The sequence below is a fragment of the Fistularia commersonii genome, chromosome 32, assembly GCF_037954325.1.
Source record: "Fistularia commersonii isolate RoL2024-O1a breed Wild chromosome 32, RoL_Fcom_v1.0, whole genome shotgun sequence".
NCBI classification, from domain to species: Eukaryota; Metazoa; Chordata; class Actinopteri; order Syngnathiformes; family Fistulariidae; genus Fistularia; species Fistularia commersonii.
Genome location: NC_141315.1, coordinates 9,225,248 through 9,245,242, shown reverse-complemented (window position 1 = coordinate 9,245,242; position 19,995 = coordinate 9,225,248). Strand labels below are relative to the sequence as shown.

The following is a 19,995-nucleotide window of genomic DNA, read 5'->3' as shown; positions in this document are numbered from 1 at the left end:
TTCGTCGCGAAGTGACGTCGTCATCTTTAAGCTCAGCAGTGTGTGTATGAGTGTGTGTGGCCGGTCAACACTAAGCCACACGTTTACAGGAGAATTTTTTTTTTTCTTTCATGCTGTTGCGACGAGCGCTCTTCGCCTCCCTGACAGCATAAGATGTCTTCACTCCTCAAGGTGGACAATGAGATTAAAACCAAGGTACGCCGCGACGCAGTAGCCGCTATTTGTTTGCTAGCGTGTTAGCATCCCCGTGTAGCATGGTGGCTCAGATAAGGCCGGGCTAGCGGCGGCTTACCGGCTCGCTTCCCGCCTGTTGCCGCGCTCTCTCCCGGGGCTGCCGGCCGGATCCCCGTCGTGGGGCCGGCATGCCGTGACCCGACGAGCCCGGCTCACGGTACTACGCGGCGGGATTCAACCCCCAACCCCCCCTTCGACCCCCGCTGTCCGCCACATGCGCCAGAAAGAGGGCCTCGGCTAACGAGTTAGCAAAGATGCTATCGCTATCTAGACAGGCGTCAAGTGGATAAATGACATCGTCGTCAATCTTTTATCGTCTGTGACGGCGTTAAATGTTTATTCTCTGCGCCAAGGGCCACAAACATAGTTACTTGAGCCCTTTAAATTCATTTCAACTACTGACACGTCTCATATATCAGATTAATGTCAATGTAAAGTTACCTAACTAGCTAAATCTGCCTGAGCGCCCCCCCTCTGTTGGTGCTTTAAAATATCATAATAGACAAAATCTTTGTGACACGCAAGATTTTCCACAGAGAAATCTATTAGTGGCATATTTTCTGCTCTAAGAATCAATAATGCAAAGGAGAAAATCAAGTCCGGTTGTCAGGAGAAGAATGTGAGAAGAAATAACCATGACCTGGATGACTGGGAACCTCCACCGTTAATTATAGAATATTACCACATCGTATTTTCTTTATTTTTCCTCACAAGTTTCAGGTGGTAGCAGACACAACGTGGTGTCCAGTCTCCATGATGGATGTCTGGATGCCTTCATAGCCTCCTCCTTCATGTTTAGAAGGTCCTTGATGTTACGGCGGTCCAGGGCTTCTTGTTAATCGCAAAGCAACGCACAGTTCTGTCCATCCGGACGGACGATACAGCTCGTGGCCTTCCTCGATGGCCCTTTTGCGTCGCCCCCTCACGCACGCGTTAAGCGTATTCTGGCTGTCGGATTTTTAAGACGAGGTGGGGATTTTACTGTTTAAGGAAACATGTCAAGGTCCAGAAAGGCATCGCGGGCAGTTAACCTACCCGTACTCCTCCAGCCGGCTCGCAAAATAACGAAATCCAGCATATTTAGCATTTTCCGTCCTAACGCTTTGACTCCTGCTCGTCCACAGGTTGATGCTTTCAGAGAACGTATCACGGCAGAGGTGAGCCTTGTTTGTCTTGCAAAGCAGGAACCCGTTTGTTATCCGCCCTCCGGTATTGAACCGTCGCTATCTCTTCCAGGCGGAGGACCTAGTTGCAAATTTTTTCCCAAAGAAGTTACTGGAACTTGACCATTTTCTCAAGGTCAGTGACTCGTCCGGCATTCTACAAGGAAAGGCCCGACCCAGCGGAGGGGTAGATCTCTCTGGAGTAACTGTCGCTGTCGTTTAGGATCCAATCATAAACATCACCGAGCTGAAGGAGATCCACTCGGAGATCAACCTGACCGTGCCAGACCCCATCCTGCTCTCCAACCTCCACGATGGACTCGAAGGGGTGAGGCTCCGCCGCACGGACGCTCTCATCGCAGAGCAAACGGCGGGAAGTGACGCCGAGATCTGGTTGTTTCTGTTTGTCCGCAGCAAAACGCCAAAAAGCGAAAGCTGGAGGACGGCGGCGGCGAGGACATGGGTGAGTGGGAGCCTCGCCGGATAATCGCCTGCCGCCATTTCACGGGGCTGAGTTTCAACTCCTCTTTGTGTCTCCGTCGGCCAGTGACCGGCACCAAGGTCTTCGTCATGCCCGGCGGGATGATGAAGAGCAACACCAACCTTGTCGACCTCATCGAAAAGGTCAAACCAGAAATCAGGACGCTAATAGAGAAATGTAACACGGTGAGTGTTCAACCGAGTCGGAGTCACGTGACCTCGACCGGCCAATCGGTGACGATCTGTGACAAGCGTTGATCGGCCGATGAGCCGCTTCGGATTTTGATTAAACTTCGGGGATTTGTGGCCAAAAAAACTTCCCGCGGGGCGACCGCATCGAACTCAGGCTAGCAATATACACACACACACACCTCATTACCGGGCGTATCATGCCATATTTCTTAATCCTTAAAAGTTGTGTGTGATCATCAAAACAGGTTTATTTCTATCTGTGGGAAAAAAAAATTGATATTTGCAAGAAATGAAAGCGATCCTCTCGTGGGTCGTCGGATCTCCGCCATCCCAGAAACCATGGAAACCATGTGAAAGTGTCAGGAGACGCTCACCTTAACCCTCCTCATGGTGTCACAGGTGAAGATGTGGGTCCAGCTGCTCATCCCCAGGATAGAGGACGGCAACAACTTCGGGGTTTCCATCCAGGAGGAGACCGTAGCCGAGCTGCGGACAGTGGAGGGGGAAGCAGCATCTTACCTCGACCAGATATCCAGGTGTGTGTGTTTTATATTTGTCTGTCACGTCCAACCGGGCAAACACCCGAGAGGCCTCCTCAGATGACCAATCGCCCATGTTCTTCTCCGTCCCTCCTAGATACTACATCACAAGGGCGAAGCTGGTGTCAAAAATAGCTAAATATCCCCATGTGGTGAGTAAGTTTGCGTGCATATAAACATATATATTCTATACATTCAGAAATAAAGTCATTTTAGAGTGACTGAGCATCAGTTGTGGTTGTAGAAGTGGCCTCACGGTGGCGCCACAGCAACTTCATCTTCTCATTGGTATCAGTGATGGAGTTAGAAGTCTTTATTTAAATCAAATTTTGAGCCTTAGACATTTATGAGCCGTGTTCTTATAATTTGTAGTATTATTGTTTTATTGTTATTGCTCACATAATATAAACTACACCCGCAATACCAAGGTTTCACCAGCAGAGGGCGTCTTTGTGTGACCCCACAGCAGCATGTAGTAATAATAATAGTTATAATAATAATAATAATAGTAATCTATCCTCTTTAATTCCTTTGGGGAAATTCGTGTTCTCTGCGATTTAATCCATCATGGACGAACCATGTGCAGAAGACATGTCGTCAACCTATTATTATTATTGTTATTTTTGTTACACAATTTGTAGGATTAACGTATTGTGAGCTGTAGGCTAAACAACAACACTACTTATTTAAAACTCGTTATTTTCAACAGTGCTACTTTATTTAATTGTACTTGATTAAAAAGAAAACGACAACCAAACAAACTACTTTTCTAAGAATCTAGAAAGAAAAAATTGTTTGAAATCACCAGATTGCTGGATTTTAATCGATGATTCTACTTTAAGAAAACCTAATAGCAAAGGCCGAGGAGGATTATAATTTTAATTTGTTTCCGGTGTTTCTCCGCCCACCAGGAGGACTATCGCCGCACGGTAACGGAGATCGACGAGAAGGAATACATCAGCCTGAAGATCATCGTGTCAGAGCTCAGAAATCAATACGTATGTCCGTCCCTCCTTCCGAGCGTCGATGGCGGACGCCGTCGCTCCATCCGCCCTAAAATCCACCGTTGTGTTTGTCTGCGTTCACCCTGGCAGGTCACGTTACACGACATGATCCTGAAGAACATCGAGAAGATCAAGAGGCCTCGGAGCAGTAACACCGACGCGTTGTACTGATCTTCATCCTGCCATCAGAGCCTCCGCCCGCCTCCTCGTCCTCCTCGCCACGCCTGCAGCAGCCCCTCGTCCTCCGGACCACAACAACTAGACATTCACCACCTTCAACACAATCACACACACACACACACACACACACACACACACACACTCATCTCCACCCGCCGCAGACGGACTCCACCCGGTTTTCTTTTAGCTGTTAAATACCTCTGTTTTAAGCCCTCTGCAGACGGAGCCGCCCTCCGACGCACCGCAAAGGAATATCTATTTTTTATTTTCTATTTTATTTAAGCGTTTTGTCCCGGGACCTTTCGCTGGGTGGTTTCCATGCCGACCAATCTCGGGCGCGCCCTCCCGGAGGCCGGTCATCTATCGTCCGCCCCGCCACAGGTCCGCCTCCCTCCCCGCCCTCTGAATGTTTAAATCACACGATTATAGTTGTCAAACATTAAAAAAAAAAAAAAAAAAAAAAAAAAAAAAGGAAAGGATTTTATGCAGATTTTACTTCCTCATGCTTGTTGGTTTGAAAAAAAAAAAAAAGAAAAAAAAAGTCTCTAGAACATCCTTCTGTCGAGGCATTGATTCTGTTAAATAAACAATTTTTTTTTTTTTAAGATTTTGATTTTTCTGCTTTGTTTGTGACCCTCCGGAGGCGCAGAGGCTCCTGCAGGGGGCGCCGAGGGACCTGCCTTCAGATTACACCTCGGACCGTTCAAGTATTTCTGAGAAAATCCTCCGATTGGAAGCGACTCGACACCGGCCCTACCCTAATTCCATTGGTTGATTAAATACGAACGCCGTTACTTAAAGAGACGGTGAATTTAATTAAACAAAATAGGATAAAATCAATAGGAAGAGACGGCATCTTGGTCGAAGGAGTGCCCACTTGACCTTGCGGTCGTAAATATCCTGTAAACCGTTGTCAGCAGGCGGCGGCGGCTGAATGCTTCGGTCCGCTAACTCACACAAACAGCCACAGATAATGGGTTTATCGATGACAGGCGGAAAGGACCCGCGAGATAAGATGGAGACGCGGGATTTGCTGATGTCACAAGGCCGCGGATGTTATGTCACAGTTATGGTGTCGTATTTCGTCGCCAATGGGCTCGGAGGACGTTAGATGAAGTGTTGGGCTAGGAGTGCAGAAAGCTTTTGAATGCAGGTTTAACAACAGTAGCCTTATGAAGCCGCACAAGTAACCTTAACCCTACAAGAAGTTACCCAAGTGAACCCAGAAGCAAAACCCCAGCAGATACCCTAACTGGCAGTAACCTCAGAAAACCCTAATGTAAACATGAACACTAGAAGAGAGCCGAACCCTAACAGACCCTAGCAGAGGCCGTGACCTGAGCAGAAGCACTAACCTGAGCTAAACCCTTGCAGAGACCTTAACCCGAGCTAAACACTAGTCCTAGCGGGCACCCTGGCTAAACCCAAGCAGAAACCTTAGCAGAGATGCTAATCCTAGCAGTAACGCTAGCTAAACTCAAGCAGAAACTAGCGAAACCCAAGCAGAAACCTTAGCAGAGATGCTAATCCTAGCATAAACCCTAGCGAAACCCAAGCAGAAACCCCAGCAGAGACGCTAATCTAGCAGTAACGCTAGCTAAACCCTAGCAGAGATGCTAGTCCTAGCAGTAACGCTAGCTAATCCCAAGCAGAAACCCTCGTGAAACCAAAGCAGAAACTAGGTAAACCCCAGCAGAGACGCTAATCCTAGCAGTAACGCTAGCTAAACCCAAGCCGAAACTAACCCTAGTAGAAACACTAAACCTTACAGTAACCCAAGCTAAACCCTTGCAGATATTTATTCTATATTATTTATACATATCATGTTTTGTTTTAATCATCACATGATATGTTTTAATTCAGTTGAAATCGCTCTGTGTGGTAGCGTTAGCATTCTAATGGTACTTCTACATGGTGTGGAACAGAAAGGAAGGAACTGGGTTCGTTTCCTGTTTCATTTATTGAGTCAACAACACATTAGCATGCTAACATGATATTATGAAATGTCTCCCAAACAAGAACTTTACAGCTTTTAGCGAAACGGTGCATCGGAGCTGCTGCCACCCCGTCGGATCCCCCTTTTCAATTTGATAGCATTTCCGGTTATTTCCGGTTACCCTCCACCCCAAATATAGGTCATCACCCCTTTAGAGAAGAGCTGCAAGCCTGAGGATCCGCCCAGCAGTTCACTCCCCCCACGAGAGGCGTTCAGGACCAACGTGTTCTCCCGGAGACACGCGGTGGCCCTTGAACCGTCACGTCCTTCCTGGCAGCCGCTGTCGGTGTCGCAGGGCCGGCGAGTGGAAGGAGCATGTTCGGGTTAATGTTTGACGGCTGTTCCTGGCCTGGAGCGAGTCGGTGCGAGGAGCAAAACAAAAGGGGGCGACGGAGGTTTGAGGAGGAAAATAATTAGATATTTTTATTTAATTAGTTTTAAATATAAAAATATAAATTTATACATATATTTAAAAATAAAAAAATTAACAGAAATTTGCTCATGTTTGTTTTTATTTACAAAGGAAATGCACTTGATTTTGCTGTGGGGAGTGTCAATCGTGAGCTGGAGAGTGGTTAGCCTAGCTTAGCATAGCTTAGCCTAGCTTAGCTTAACCTCATGTGGGCTGAGAAACATGGCAAACGTTTAGCTTCCGCTCCGATGTTGTGTTTTCCTTGAAGCAACTCAGATGTGATGGAGATAAAGAACAGGAGTGTGTACTTGTACAGCCGAGACGCAGTAGTACACGACTTTACTTCCTAAAAATACTCTTGACAGAGTTTCCTTTCACAAATCACACATTTGCCAAACATCTCAGTGTTGTCGTGTTCACATTTGCGGGACTAGAACCAGCTTCTTCTACATCTAAGCTAAGCTAGGCTAAGCTATTTAGCCGCACCCCTGTTACAAGTCACTTTTCCTGCCGCGTTAATCCTTTCACCCAGTACACTCTTACAGGATGTGTGTACTGGTACACACATACACCAGTTCCTTGACATTATTAATATGATGAATAAATAATAATACGAGTGGATTGATTAATAAAATTAAGTATTTATGACTCTTGGGGTCACCATGGGTCAGTGCATGAATTGCTTTTGACCCTTTGATAAGTTGGGCCCTTATATAAGATGTGCTTAGATAAAGTCCGCCCGAGAAGTTAGCATAAGACACCCCCCCCCCCCCCCCGGCGCTAACGCTAACAATAACGCTAGCATCTAACAGCGAGGTGTTGGGTGGGTAAAACAGTCCAAACAAGCAAAAACCTGCAGGAAACAAACCAAACCTCGCTGGACTTTGCAGCCCCCCGGATTAGCGAAAGAAAAACAGCCCCTCCTTCTTTTTCGCTCTCCTTTCACGGATTATCTTGTGATGATCCAGTCCTCGGTATAAACCGGGTCAAAAGTTCACTGTACCAAATCAATACGATGGTCGTAAAAGACGCGGCGACTTGACGGCTCAGGCGGATCCAATGCCCGGGCAGAAAAATTGTCCATGTTCCAGTTTCACAACAAATCCAGCGTTTAGCAACATCTGGACAGACTCTGTGGTTACATATCAAGTCAATCCCAGCTTCCCCTTTTCCTTTCCAGACTTTTGACGTTTAATTTTGCATTTAGAAAGCAACTGTGCATCCAGGAATATATGCTGATTTTTTTTCATATACAACTTTTTTTAATAATTTTTTTTAAATCATTTTTTTTTTTTACAAATGAACATTTATCAAACAAAATGTAATTTTTCACAATTTTTTACACATAAGTTTGAGACATTTTAAGACTTCAAAATATCTAAAATTCTATTTAAATTTTTTTTTTCATGAAGTGTTTTTTTTGTATCAATTCTTTTTATACTTTTAAGACATTTTTAACAAAATGTGTGCAGATTTATTGAACTAAATTTCGGACTTTTTAAAACAGATTTACAGATTTTCTTTCCAAATTGTAAATCTGTTTGGAATTTTTTGAGTAATGATTTTTTTTCCAAAAAGTGTGGTTATACCTCATATGATGAACTTTTTTCTTTTCACAAATTCATACTTCATTAATCCCTCATTGACAAAACTTTGAGACTTAAAAAGATACACATTTATTAAAAAGTTTTGAAACTGAATGTGAGACATTTTTAAAAAAAAATATTAAAGATTTTTTTATGAGATATTTTTGTTATCTTGACAAAAGTGCAAGATTAAAAAAAAATCAAATCTTGATGTCAAATGTATTTATTTCTTTAATTTTGAGTTTTTTTTCTAAAAATGTGGATGAATCTTACATAATATTTTTTTTTTCCACAAATTAATTATTCGTTTGTGGAGAAAACTTTAAGACTTAAAAAAAAAAAACATTTCTTAAAACAATGTTTGTAGTGAAATCTTAGATGTTTTTGATCAATTTTAGGCCATTTTCACACGAAATGTATAGATGTTTTTAAACAAAATCCGAGACATTTTTGAAAAATATTTCAAAATAATTTTTTTATAAAATAATCTTAAGATTTTCTTGACAAAAGTTCAACATACTAAAAAAAATCAAATCTTAATGTCAAATGCATTTATCATTTTGAATTATGAGTTTTTAAAAAAATATGGATATATCTTACATAATGAACATTTTTAAGAAATTCATGCTTCAAGACCTTAAAAAAACAAATTTATGAAACATTTTTTGGAATAAAATGATGATGTTTTCAATCAACTTTGGGCCATTTTCACAAAAAAATGTATGGGTGTTTTTAAACTGAATCTGAGACCTTTTTGAAAAATAATTTCAAAAATAACATAACTTTAAAAATATCTGGACAAAAGTTCACGGTTAAAAAAAAATTAATCTTAATGTCAAATGTATTTATTTTTCTAATTTTGAGTTTTTTTTCCAAAAATGTGGACATATTTTACATAATGATTTTTTTTCACATATTAATTTATCCCTTGCGGACAAAACTTTAAGACTTAAAAAAATATAAAATTTCTTAAAAAGTTTTTTGTGGTACAATGTAAGATGGTTGTGATCAACTTTAGGCCATTTTCTCACAAAATGTATAAATATATTTAAACTAAATCCCAGGCATTTTTAGAAAAATAATTCAAAACATTTTTAAAACATAATTTTAAGATTTTCTTGACAAAAGTTCAAGATTTAAAAAGAAATCGAATCTTAATGGCAAATGTATCTATTTTTTGAATTTTGAGTTTTTTTTTTTTTTTTTAAATGCAGACATATCTTACATCTTGATTTTTTTTTTCACAAATTCATTAATCTCTTGTGGAGAAAAAATTATGACTTTAAAAAATATAACATTTCTTAAAAAGTTTTTTAACTAAGTCTGAGACATTTTTGAAAAATAATGAAAAATAATTTTTATATTATAAATTTAAGATTTTCTTGACAAATTTCAAGATTGAAAAAATATCAAATCTTTATGTCAAATATATTAACTTTTTTTAATTATGAGTTTTTTTGAAGACATGGATATATCTTACATAATGATTTTTTTTTCATAAATTTATACTTCTTAAATCCCTTGTAGACAAAACTTCAAGACTTATAAAAAAATGGTAAAAAGTTTTTTGCTATAAAATATAAGATGTGTTTGATTAATTTTAGGCAATTTTCACACAAACATGTAGATTTTGTTAAACTAAATCTGAGACATTTTTAAAATATTGATAGTTTTAATAACATAATTATAAGATTTACATCAAATATATTTGCTTTTTGAATGATGAGTTTTTCCAAAAAATGTGTATAAATCTTACATTAAGAATTTTTTTTTCGAAATTTATACTTCATTAATCCCTTGTGGACAAAAAATTGATACTGGAAAAAAATATGAAATTTAATAAGAGTTTTTTTGTAGTAAATGTAAGATGTTTTTGATCAAATTTAAGCCCTTTTTCACATAAAATTTCTGGATTATTTTGAACTTAATCTGAGACATTTTTAAAAATAGTTCAAGTTTTTTTTAGAATATACTTTTAAGATTTTCTTGACAACGTTCAAGATAGAAGAAAATCAAACATTTGAAATGTATTTATTTTATAAATTACGATTTTTTTTCAAAACATTTGGATTCATTTTACACAATGACAAATTTATAACTTATTAATCTTTTCATAGGTGCTTACAAATTTTTATGCATTTTTTGAGACAGTAATAAAACTTAATCAACAATCTATTACATTTTTTAAAATTTTTTAGATTTTTCTTAAAATGTAGGTTTTTTTTTACCAAGGTTTGCTATTTTCCATAAATTTCCATCCTGTTTTTTTTAAATAAAATTTACTGATTTTTCTTAACAAAACAGATTAAGATAGAATAACATTTCTAATAGAAAGTCTACTAACTGTTTTTTCATTAAATGTAGTTTTTTTTTCTCCAAAAAGTGTTTTTAAATCAATTTCATTCCTGTTTTTTGAAATAAAATCAACAGATTCTTAAGATAAATATTTTAACATTTTTTGAAAAGACAATAGCGGTTTTTTTTTACAAATGCTACAAGTTTTAGTACTTTATAAATTATTTGATGAAAATTTATATTATGTGGTTTAAAAGATTTTTTTGTAAAATGCATTTTTTAAACAAAGTTTGAGTTTACGATTTTTTTGAAACATAATTTTAAGATCCTTGTTACACATACTTAATTTTTTCGGAAAAAATTTACAGCTTAAAAAAATATAATATATTCATAAAGCTGTTTTGGATTTTTCATTAACTGTTCAGTATTTGTATAAAAAGTGCGATGTGTTTGATCAATTTTAAGCTTTTTTTCACACAAAATGTACAGATTTTTTGAAACTCAATTTGAGACTTGATGAATATTTTGAAACATAATTTAAAGATTTTCATGACAAAAGTTTGAGATTAAAATACATCAAATCTAAAAATTAAATGTATTTTTTACTGTTTTTTTTCATCAATTGTGGATTTATTTTACATAATAACTTTTCTTTATCATATTTTAAACATTTTTCAAATACATAACTTTGAGATGTTCTTGAGAAAAGTCCAGAAAAAATTAAAAAAAAAATCAAAATTGTATTGAATAAAAAAATTGAAATCCTTTCATTAAAAATGATGATATTTTTACATGATTTAATTATGCAGAATTCTGTTTTAAAGATATGTACTTTTTTTAAACAAAATGTAAGAGTTAAAGACTTAAATAAAATCTCAAATTGATTAATTTTGAATTTTTTTCAATGAAAAATTTATTGATTCAAAATAAGTGTTTTTAAAGCACATTTTTTTCATTATTTTTTCAAAATGTACACCCCCATTTAACACAAAATGCACAGAGGTTTTTTAAACAAAATTGACGATTTTTCAAAATTGAACCAAATTTTAAGCCTTTTTTGAGAAAATTAACACACTTTAAAGAATTCTGAATTGTACTTAAAAACAATCACAGAATTGAAAGATTTTTCATAAAATTTGAAAAAAATATAAAAAAAACGGAATTCCAGATTTTCTTACCATAATTCAAGCTATTTTTGAAACCGTTTTTTTTTATTTTTTTTAACATCAAAAGAGTACTACATACAACTTTCTATATAACATTTTTATTATGCTATTTCAAGACCTCTCTTGAAATAGAAAGTATTTTTCTCCAAAATGTAACCTGTTTTCAACAAGTGTTTTCAGAAAACTTTTGATTTTTTTTTTTGTTACAAACCATTAAAAGTTATATTTTAACAAAATTTAAAGATTTTACGTCCTTCCATCGCCTCGTATCTCGCTCATATCCCCAATGCGAAACCCCCAGTGTGTGTGTGTGTGTGTGTGTGTGTGTGTGTGTGTGTGGGGGGGGGGGGGGGGGGTCCTCCGCCTGATCTATTCGTCACACTTTCCTTATCAATGGCCGCCTATCTGAGCTCCACAGCGCCGATCACTTAATCATTGATCACCTTATGCAACCCAGGTCCTTTCGACCAATCATCATCCAGGGAATGAATGAAGGCAAATTACATAATCTATGGATAATTGATCGTACAGGATTACGAAATGGCAGCAATGTCAACCTGGTGTTCATGGTTTATAGATTTAAACATTTTGATAAGAAACTGCCGACAGATCAATTATCTGACAAATTAAAAAAAAAGGTTAAAAAAAATGAATTAAATTGTAGAAATCAGGAAAATATTGAATCAATGAAATGATCAATATTACACTGAAATGCAAAAATAAATTAATTAAAAATAACATAAACAGGAAACTGGCGTCAGAGATGGTGAGTGCTTCCCCTTTGTGACATCACTGCTTCCCCTTCCTTATGATCCCACCGCTTACACACACACACACACACACACACACACACACACACACACACGTTCAGATGGGGTCGGCTGTAAATGACATCACAGGACGACAGATAGCGTTTCCCCTTCGTAGCCTCACCTTTTCCGTTCCCCATGTTTAGTGTCACATCTTTGAACAGAACTTCATCCTTTGGTTCTCAAGAATATTTTACATTGTTCTTTATTTATTTATTTTTTTACAAAATGTTCTATTTTTTTTTTTATTTTTTTTACAAAATTTTTAATTTTTCCACAAATCTCAAGCCAATTTTAAAAACCAATATGAAGATTATTTTGAACTTTTTTTTGAATATTTAGCATATTTTGAAACATGATTTTCAGATTTTTCTAAACAAAATTTTAATGCCTGATAACAAAACAATTTCATTTTTTTTAAATTTGCATATTTTTTACCAAAAAAAGAGGTAAACAAAACATGCAAATTTTTTTTTTGAATTTTTTTTTTCATTTCAAAGAGGAGCCAGTTCAGCAAGATAAGCGGTAGGTGGCGCGAGACCGATGCCGTTACCATAGAAACGAGTCCAGAGCGCGCTCTCTTGCGGCGTCGCCTCATTCGTCGCGTCGCGTTTCCGATAATTCGCGTTCTTGCGGCGGCGGCCATTTTTTAAAGGCCATCAATCATTAGCCCTAAGCGCTAATATTTCGCTAAAACAATACTTCATCACACACACATAGTGTATTACCATGGGGTTAATGGTTAAATTAAAACCTTCAGGTCAGGATTAAACTGACAGGACACACACACACACACACACACACACACAAAGCTTATTGATCAGCTGATTTCCTGGTTGGGACTGCAGAGGGCGGTGCGCCCGTTATCTCCTGGCCTTGTTTGTGTGCTAAAACGCCGCCAAACTCTCCCGACCGGCGGCGCTTTACTGCTCGTGTGCAAGGTCCAAAGATCAGCGCGAGCATGCGTCGGGCTGGTGGGCTCCCCGGTTATAAAAGCCGACGGCTGTCGTCGCCCGCAGACACGCTGGCGTTCTCCACAAACGCGCGACGGCGGCGGCGTTGGACGCTCGGATCATCCAGATGGACGCGGTGATGGACGGCGTGCAGGGGTTCGGCGTGAGCGCCACCCACTACCTGCAGACCAACTACCAGGACGCGCGAGGCGTCTTCCTGTGGGTGTCGTGGGCGGCCGACCTGAGGAACACCTTCTTTATCTTCTTCCCGCTGTGGTTCCACCTGCGGGCGTCGGTCGGCATCAAGCTGATCTGGGTGGCGGTCATCGGCGACTGGCTCAACCTGGTGTTCAAGTGGTGAGTCCCGCTAGCGGTCGGACGGGCGGCGCGCGGGTCGGCGCCGCCCGTCCGACCGCCGTTGTCGTCCTCAGGGTTCTGTTCGGGGAGCGGCCGTACTGGTGGGTGCACGAGACGGCCCATTACGCCGACGGCGCACGACCCCACATCGAGCAGTACCCCATGACCTGCGAGACGGGGCCAGGTGAGGGACGCCGTCCGCTACAAACATTTAGCAATTAGCATTTAGCCATGAGCAACAACTTCCCCGGTTGACCTCTGACCTCCGATCCCGATAGCTCGCCATCTAGCGTCCGACGGGGGGGAACCCGAACGTGCTAATCACCGCGGAACTCAAGCTAGCTAGCACGTGCTAGCTAATCGGTAGCATCTTTTTTGGCTAACCCAAATGTAAATATTTGGTGGTTTGTTTGTGTTTCCTGCACGCAAAGAATTTAAATACGACTTGTTATATTTGAAATATGTCCAGAGTACCCTCATAGGTATTTCTATAAGAGTACTACACCAAATAAACAAGTTTTTCTTCAGAATGACTTCAAAATTACTACAAAATTAGCTACATGGAGGTTTTGGGCAGCACGCATGTAAACAAAGCCAAAGAAAAAGGCAGCATCTCTTGGCGAGAAGTTAATCATCAAGCGGCGCCGTGCAAACCTGATTAAATGCCTGCTCACACACACACACACACACACACACACATTGTTGATGTGCCTTCCTTGCGTTTGCGCCGCCAGGCAGCCCGTCGGGCCACGCCATGGGAGCCGCCGGCGTCTACTACACCCTGGTCACCTCCATCCTGGCCATCAGCGCCGGCGGGCGGAAACACGGAAGCAAGAAATCGTCGGACCGGGAGCGGTGAGTCGCAGGCCGACGCTCGCGCTTATCACGCCGCGGTCGATCATTGACCTCCGGCGGGGAAAAGGGGGCGGGGCTTCAACGCTTGTTTCGATGCAGGAGCTTCACCCGAAATCGAATAATGGTTGGGACGTTTGCAGGCGAGCTTGTGTGAACCGCCGCTCGCCAGATAATGCAGAGTGTGTGTGTTCTCAGGTACCTGAAGGTGGTCCTCTGGAGCCTCTTCTGGGGCGTCCAGGTGTGTGTGTGTCTGTCCAGGGTCTTCATCGCCGCCCACTTCCCTCACCAGGTCATCGCGGGCGTCGTAACAGGTCGGCTCTTTATTTATTTTTTCCATTTGGTGTCAAACTCATTTCCGCCGAATCAAAATAACGGTTGCCTTGAAAGGGCCATATGGAACCGTAACAGTATAAATGTAAATACATGTAATGTAAATTAAATGCAATTACTCCTTAATGTGAAATATTTATACAATTATTTATAAAATACTGTAAAACATCTTTTTTTTTTTTTTTTTACTGTTTATACAATTTCCTACTATTATTTATTATCGTTATGTTTTACTTGAAACTTTGGCACAACGATTTCCTTCAGGATAAATAAAGTTATTCTTATTCTTAAATAACTGAATTTATGACTCATTGAAATCCAAAATGTTATATTTGCATTTGCATGAATGTAAAAAAAATATGTTTACTCGTTGCTCCGTTGCGGCATAAATCCTTTTATACTGTCGGGTTAAGAAACACACATAAGATCAAACTATCCAAGTGAAAAAGTAAATGATTGTTTTATATTAATATCAGTTTGTTTTTTCGCAAGGCTAACTGTAGCATACTTAGCTACGCGTTTGGTATCAAAACGCTGACGTAGTTCGTTCGATTTGCACATTATTCTTTAAACATCCTTCCAGTTTCTGCAGAAACTTTTCTTTAGGGATCATTTATTTTTCTCAATTCCACTTTGAAAATGATGTTAAGGTGGATCATTGCCATCCGATGGCAGGATGCCGTCACTTGGCGGCTAACATGATCCGCATGGTAAATGTAGTTTTTGGTCAATGCACGCGTTTGACTTATTCATTTTAAGACGATCGTCGTTTCCAATTTTAGTGCATTTTTTGAAACCGTTATAGGACTTAAACAATCAACAATCAGTTTTTTTTTTTTTACTTTTCATTACATTTTTGGATTTTTCCTAAAATGTAGTTTTTTTTCTTCAAGATGTGTTATTTTTAATACATTTCTATTCTGTTTTATAAATAAATGCACTCTTTTTTTAACAAAACAGACTAAAAAAGAATAACATTTTTAATAGGCGGTCTATTTTTTTGTCATTAAATGTATTTTTTTTTTGCCAAAAAGTGTTTTTTTAATCAATTTCCTTTCTTTTTTTTTTCAAATAAAACTAACTGACTTTTTTAAATAAATAAAATAAATAAATAAATAAATAAATAAATACAAATGTTACAAATTTAATTGGTTTTCAAATTAGTTGCTGAAAATTTATATTAAGTATTTTAAAATATTTTTTTGTAAAATGCATTTTTCAAACAAAGTTTGAGTTTATGATTTTTTTGAAACATAATTCTAAGATTCTTGCGACACATAATTAATTTTTTGGGGAACATTTTTAGACTTAAAAATATTCAATTCATTTATAAAGTTTTTTAGGATTTTTCATCAATTGTTGATTTTTTTGTATAAAAATTTAAAATGTGTTTGATCAATGTTAAGGCTTTTTTTCCACACAGAATGTACAGATTTTTTAAATTGCCGGCTGACATGATCCGCATGGGAAATGTAGTTTATGGTCAATGCATACGTTTGACTTATTTATTTTAAGACAATCGGACGGCGTATGGCTCCCAGACAATTTTAAGTTGAAAAAAAAAAAATCAGTTTGGAGGTGATTTTAAAATACTTGTGATGTTTCTTCATAATATCGTGTCATTTTAAAGTAAAGAGAAATTAGTTATGAAGATACATGTCACGGGTCACCAACTAGTTTATCCGCTTCAACGGAAAAGATGGCGAAAAGAAAAAAAGAGGATAATTACCGTACATTCCAGGCTGCGTGGAAAGAGGAATTTGCATTTTTATCTGCAGTTTGTCTAATAAGCAATGATAAAATTGCATTAATGAAACTTCAAACAAATCCATGCGGCACCAGAGGTCGCGTTAAAAGTAAGACATATTTAATTTATTATACATTAAAAACACTATATGGCTCTCAATGAAATATATTTTGAAATATTTAGCTTTTATGGCTCTCCGAGTCAAAAATGTTACTTACCCGTTTTAAGACGTTCTCGCGGGCGTGGCTTGGAGCCAATTAAAAGAAATGGAATAAATAACATGATTAAAATTGTGTTTAATTATAATAAATAAATATAGATTATTTTAAATAAATAGAAAAAAACATAAATACAATTATTGAAATATGAAAAAAAAATTGAAAAAAATGAAAATAAAAAATACAAATTATTTGACTAAAAATAAGAGATTAAAGCTTCTAATTTGTGGAAATGATGACAAAGGGAGTGACCTATAAATAGAAAATAAATAAAGAGAAATAAATAGAAAATAAATAGAAAAAAAAAAAATAGAATAAAAATAAAAATAAATAGAATAAATAAATAAATAGAAAAAAAATACAATTATTGAAATATGAAAAAAAAACTGAAAAAAATGAAAATAAAAAATACAAATTATTTGACTAAAAATAAGAGATTAAAGCTTCTAATTTGTGGAAATGATGACAAAGGGAGTGACCTATAAATAGAAAATAAATAAATAGAAATAAATAGAAAATAAATAGAAATAAAAATAAAAATAAATAGAATAAAAATAAAAAATAAATAGAATAAATAAATAAATAGAAAAAAAATACAATTATTGAAATATGAAAAAAAACTGAAAAAAATGTAAATAAAAAGTACAAATTATTTGACTAAAAATACGAGATTAAAGCTTCTAATTTGTGGAAATGATGACAAAGGGAGTGACCTATAAATAGAAAATAAATAAATAGAAATAAATAGAAAATAAATAGAAATAAAAATAAAAATAAATAGAATAAAAATAAAAAATAAATAGAATAAATAAATAAATAGAAAAAAAATACAATTATTGAAATATGAAAAAAAACTGAAAAAAATGTAAATAAAAAATACAAATTATTTGACTAAAAATAAGAGATTAAAGCTTCTAATTTGTGGAAATGATGACAAAGGGAGTGACCTATAAATAGAAAATAAATAAATAGAAATAAATAGAAAATAAATAGAAATAAAAATAAAAAATAAATAGAATAAATAAATAAATAGAAAAAAAATACAATTATTGAAATATGAAAAAAAAATGAAAAAAATGAAAATAAAAAATACAAATTATTTGACTAAAAATAAGAGATTAAAGCTTCTAATTTGTGGAAATGATGGCAAAGAGAGTGACCTCAGGTTCTCGCCGCCGCAGGGATGGTCGTGGCCGAGGCCTTCAACAGAACCCGGTGGATCTACGGCGCCAGCATGAGGAGCTACTTCTACACCACGCTCTTCCTCACCTCCTTCGCCGTGGGCTTCTACCTGCTGCTGCGCGCCGTGGGCGTGGACCTGCTGTGGACGCTGGAGAAAGCCCAGCGCTGGTGCGAGCGGGCCGAGTGGGTGCACCTGGACACCACGCCGTTCGCCAGCCTGCTGAGGAACATGGGCAGCCTGTTCGGCCTCGGCCTGGGGCTGCACTCGCCGCTCTACGCCGAGACCAAGAGGAGCGGCGGCGCGGCGGCGAAGGCGGCGTGCGTGGTCAGCTCCCTCCTCCTGCTGCACTTGTTCGACTCCTTCAGGCCGCCGACGCACACGGCCGCCCTCTTCTACCTGCTCTCCTTCTGCAAGAGCGCCACCGTGCCGCTGGTCACCGTCAGCATCATCCCGTACTGCGTGAACGCCGCCATGAGCCGCCGTGGCAAGAAAGCACTCTAGGCGGGGAAAAGACTGCGAATTTAACAAAGTGGTGCTTTTTTTTTTTTTTTTTTTTTTTTTTTTTTGGCGGGAGCTGAGGATCGACTGCTCAGTGAAAAACGCCAAAATCCAGGGCTGAAACACACACAAACATTAAACGCACATTTTATTCTTTTTTTTTTTTATTTTTTTTATTGACATATTATCTCTAGTCATGTAGTTGTTAAAGGACTTTTTCAAAGTGTCCTAATATTTTTAATAAAAATCTTTTAAATGCAAAAAATGTTGTTTTTTTTTTGGCGGGAGCAGAGGATCAACTGCTCTGCAAAAAAAACGTTAAAATCCAGGGCCGAAACACACACAAACATTAAAATGCAATTTTTTTTCTTTATTTTTTTTATCAACATATTATCTCTAGTCATGTATTTGTTAAAGGATATTTTTCAAAGTGTCCGAATATTTTTAATAAAAGTCTTTCAAATGTGAAAAATTGTTTTTTTTTTTTTTTTGGCGGGAGCTGAGGATCGACTGCTCTGCAAAAAAAATGCTAAAATCCAGGGCTGAAACACACACAAACATTAAACCCACATTTTATTCTGTTTTTTTTTTTTTCTTATTGACATATTGACATAGTCATGTCTTTGTTAAAGGATATTTTTCATAGTGTCCAAATATTTTTAATAAAAGTCTTTCAAATGTGAAAAATTGTTTTTATTTTGGCGGGAGCTGAGGAGCAACTGCTCCAGGCCCGAAACACACACAAATATTAAAATGCACATTTTCTTCTTCTTTTTCTTTTTTTTTTATTGACATATTATCTCTAGTCATGTAGTTGTTAAAGGACTTTTTCAAAGTGTCCTAATATTTTTAATAAAAATCTTTTAAATGCAAAAAATGTTTTTTTTTCTTTTTTTGGCGGGAGCAGAGGATCAACTGCTCTGCAAAAAAAACGCTAAAATCCAGGGCCGAAACACACACAAACATTAAAATGCAATTTTTTTTCTTTATTTTTTATCAACATATTATCTCTAGTCATGTATTTGTTAAAGGATATTTTTCAAAGTGTCCGAATATTTTTAATAAAAGTCTTTCAAATGTGAAAAATTGTTTTGTTTTTTTTTTTTTGGCGGGAGCTGAGAATCAACTGCTCAGCGAAAAATGCAGAAATCCAGGCCGAAACACACACAAACATTAAACGCACATTTTATTCTTTTTTTTTTTTATTGACATATTGACATAGTCATGTCTTTGTTAAAGGATATTTTTCAAATTGTCTAAATATTTTTGATAAAAATCTTTGAAATGTGAAAAATGTTTTTGTTTTTTTTTTTGGCGGGAGCTGAGGATCGACTGCTCCGCGAAAAATGCCAAAATCCAGGGCCGAAACACACACAAACATTAAACGCACATTTTATTCTTTTTTTTTTTTTTATTGACATATTATCTCTAGTCATGTATTTGTTAAAGGACTTTTTCAAAGTGTCCTAATATTTTTAATAAAAATCTTTTAAATGCAAAAAATCTTGGTTTTTTTTTTTGGCAGGAGCTGAGGATCAACTGCTCTGCAAAGAAACGCTAAAATCCAGGGCCGAAACACACACAAACATTAAAACGCAAATTTTGTTCTTTTTTTTTAAAATTTTTTTTATTGACATATTGATGTAGTCTTGTATTTGTTACAAGATATTTTTTCAAAGTGTCCGAATATTTTTAATAAAAATCTTTCAAAAGCATAAAAATTTTGTTTTTTTGGAGGGGGCCGGGAGCTGAGGATCGACTGCTCCACAAAAAACACTGAAATCAAGGGCTGATAAAA

General features: G+C 37.3%; 2 protein-coding genes across 2 annotated transcripts; both read left to right on the top strand.

Annotated features, from left to right (window-relative positions):
- Positions 1 to 25: 25 nt before the first annotated feature.
- Positions 26 to 4,397, top strand: psme3 (proteasome activator subunit 3). The gene is made up of 10 exons (XM_086140133.1): positions 26 to 195; positions 1,359 to 1,391; positions 1,471 to 1,533; positions 1,621 to 1,725; positions 1,812 to 1,860; positions 1,945 to 2,063; positions 2,469 to 2,605; positions 2,706 to 2,760; positions 3,520 to 3,606; positions 3,703 to 4,397. Exons 1-10 carry the CDS (start codon positions 154 to 156, stop codon positions 3,781 to 3,783), a joined length of 771 nt encoding a protein of 256 aa, XP_085996259.1. The 5' UTR covers positions 26 to 153; the 3' UTR covers positions 3,784 to 4,397.
- Positions 4,398 to 13,077: 8,680 nt separating this feature from the next.
- Positions 13,078 to 18,669, top strand: g6pc1a.2 (glucose-6-phosphatase catalytic subunit 1a, tandem duplicate 2). The gene is made up of 5 exons (XM_086140130.1): positions 13,078 to 13,366; positions 13,441 to 13,550; positions 14,101 to 14,221; positions 14,417 to 14,532; positions 17,698 to 18,669. Exons 1-5 carry the CDS (start codon positions 13,137 to 13,139, stop codon positions 18,198 to 18,200), a joined length of 1,080 nt encoding a protein of 359 aa, XP_085996256.1. The 5' UTR covers positions 13,078 to 13,136; the 3' UTR covers positions 18,201 to 18,669.
- Positions 18,670 to 19,995: the final 1,326 nt, after the last annotated feature.

Coding starts and splice junctions, on each gene's coding strand:
- psme3 (XM_086140133.1), top strand. CDS start 154: ATGTCTTCACTCCTCAAGGTGGACAATGAGATTAAAACCAAG. Junction 2,064..2,468: donor TAATAGAGAAATGTAACACG/GTGAGTGTTCAA, acceptor ATGGTGTCACAG/GTGAAGATGTGGGTCCAGCT. Junction 3,607..3,702: donor CAGAGCTCAGAAATCAATAC/GTATGTCCGTCC, acceptor TCACCCTGGCAG/GTCACGTTACACGACATGAT.
- g6pc1a.2 (XM_086140130.1), top strand. CDS start 13,137: ATGGACGCGGTGATGGACGGCGTGCAGGGGTTCGGCGTGAGCGCCACC. Junction 13,367..13,440: donor CTCAACCTGGTGTTCAAGTG/GTGAGTCCCGCT, acceptor TGTCGTCCTCAG/GGTTCTGTTCGGGGAGCGGC. Junction 13,551..14,100: donor GACCTGCGAGACGGGGCCAG/GTGAGGGACGCC, acceptor TTGCGCCGCCAG/GCAGCCCGTCGGGCCACGCC.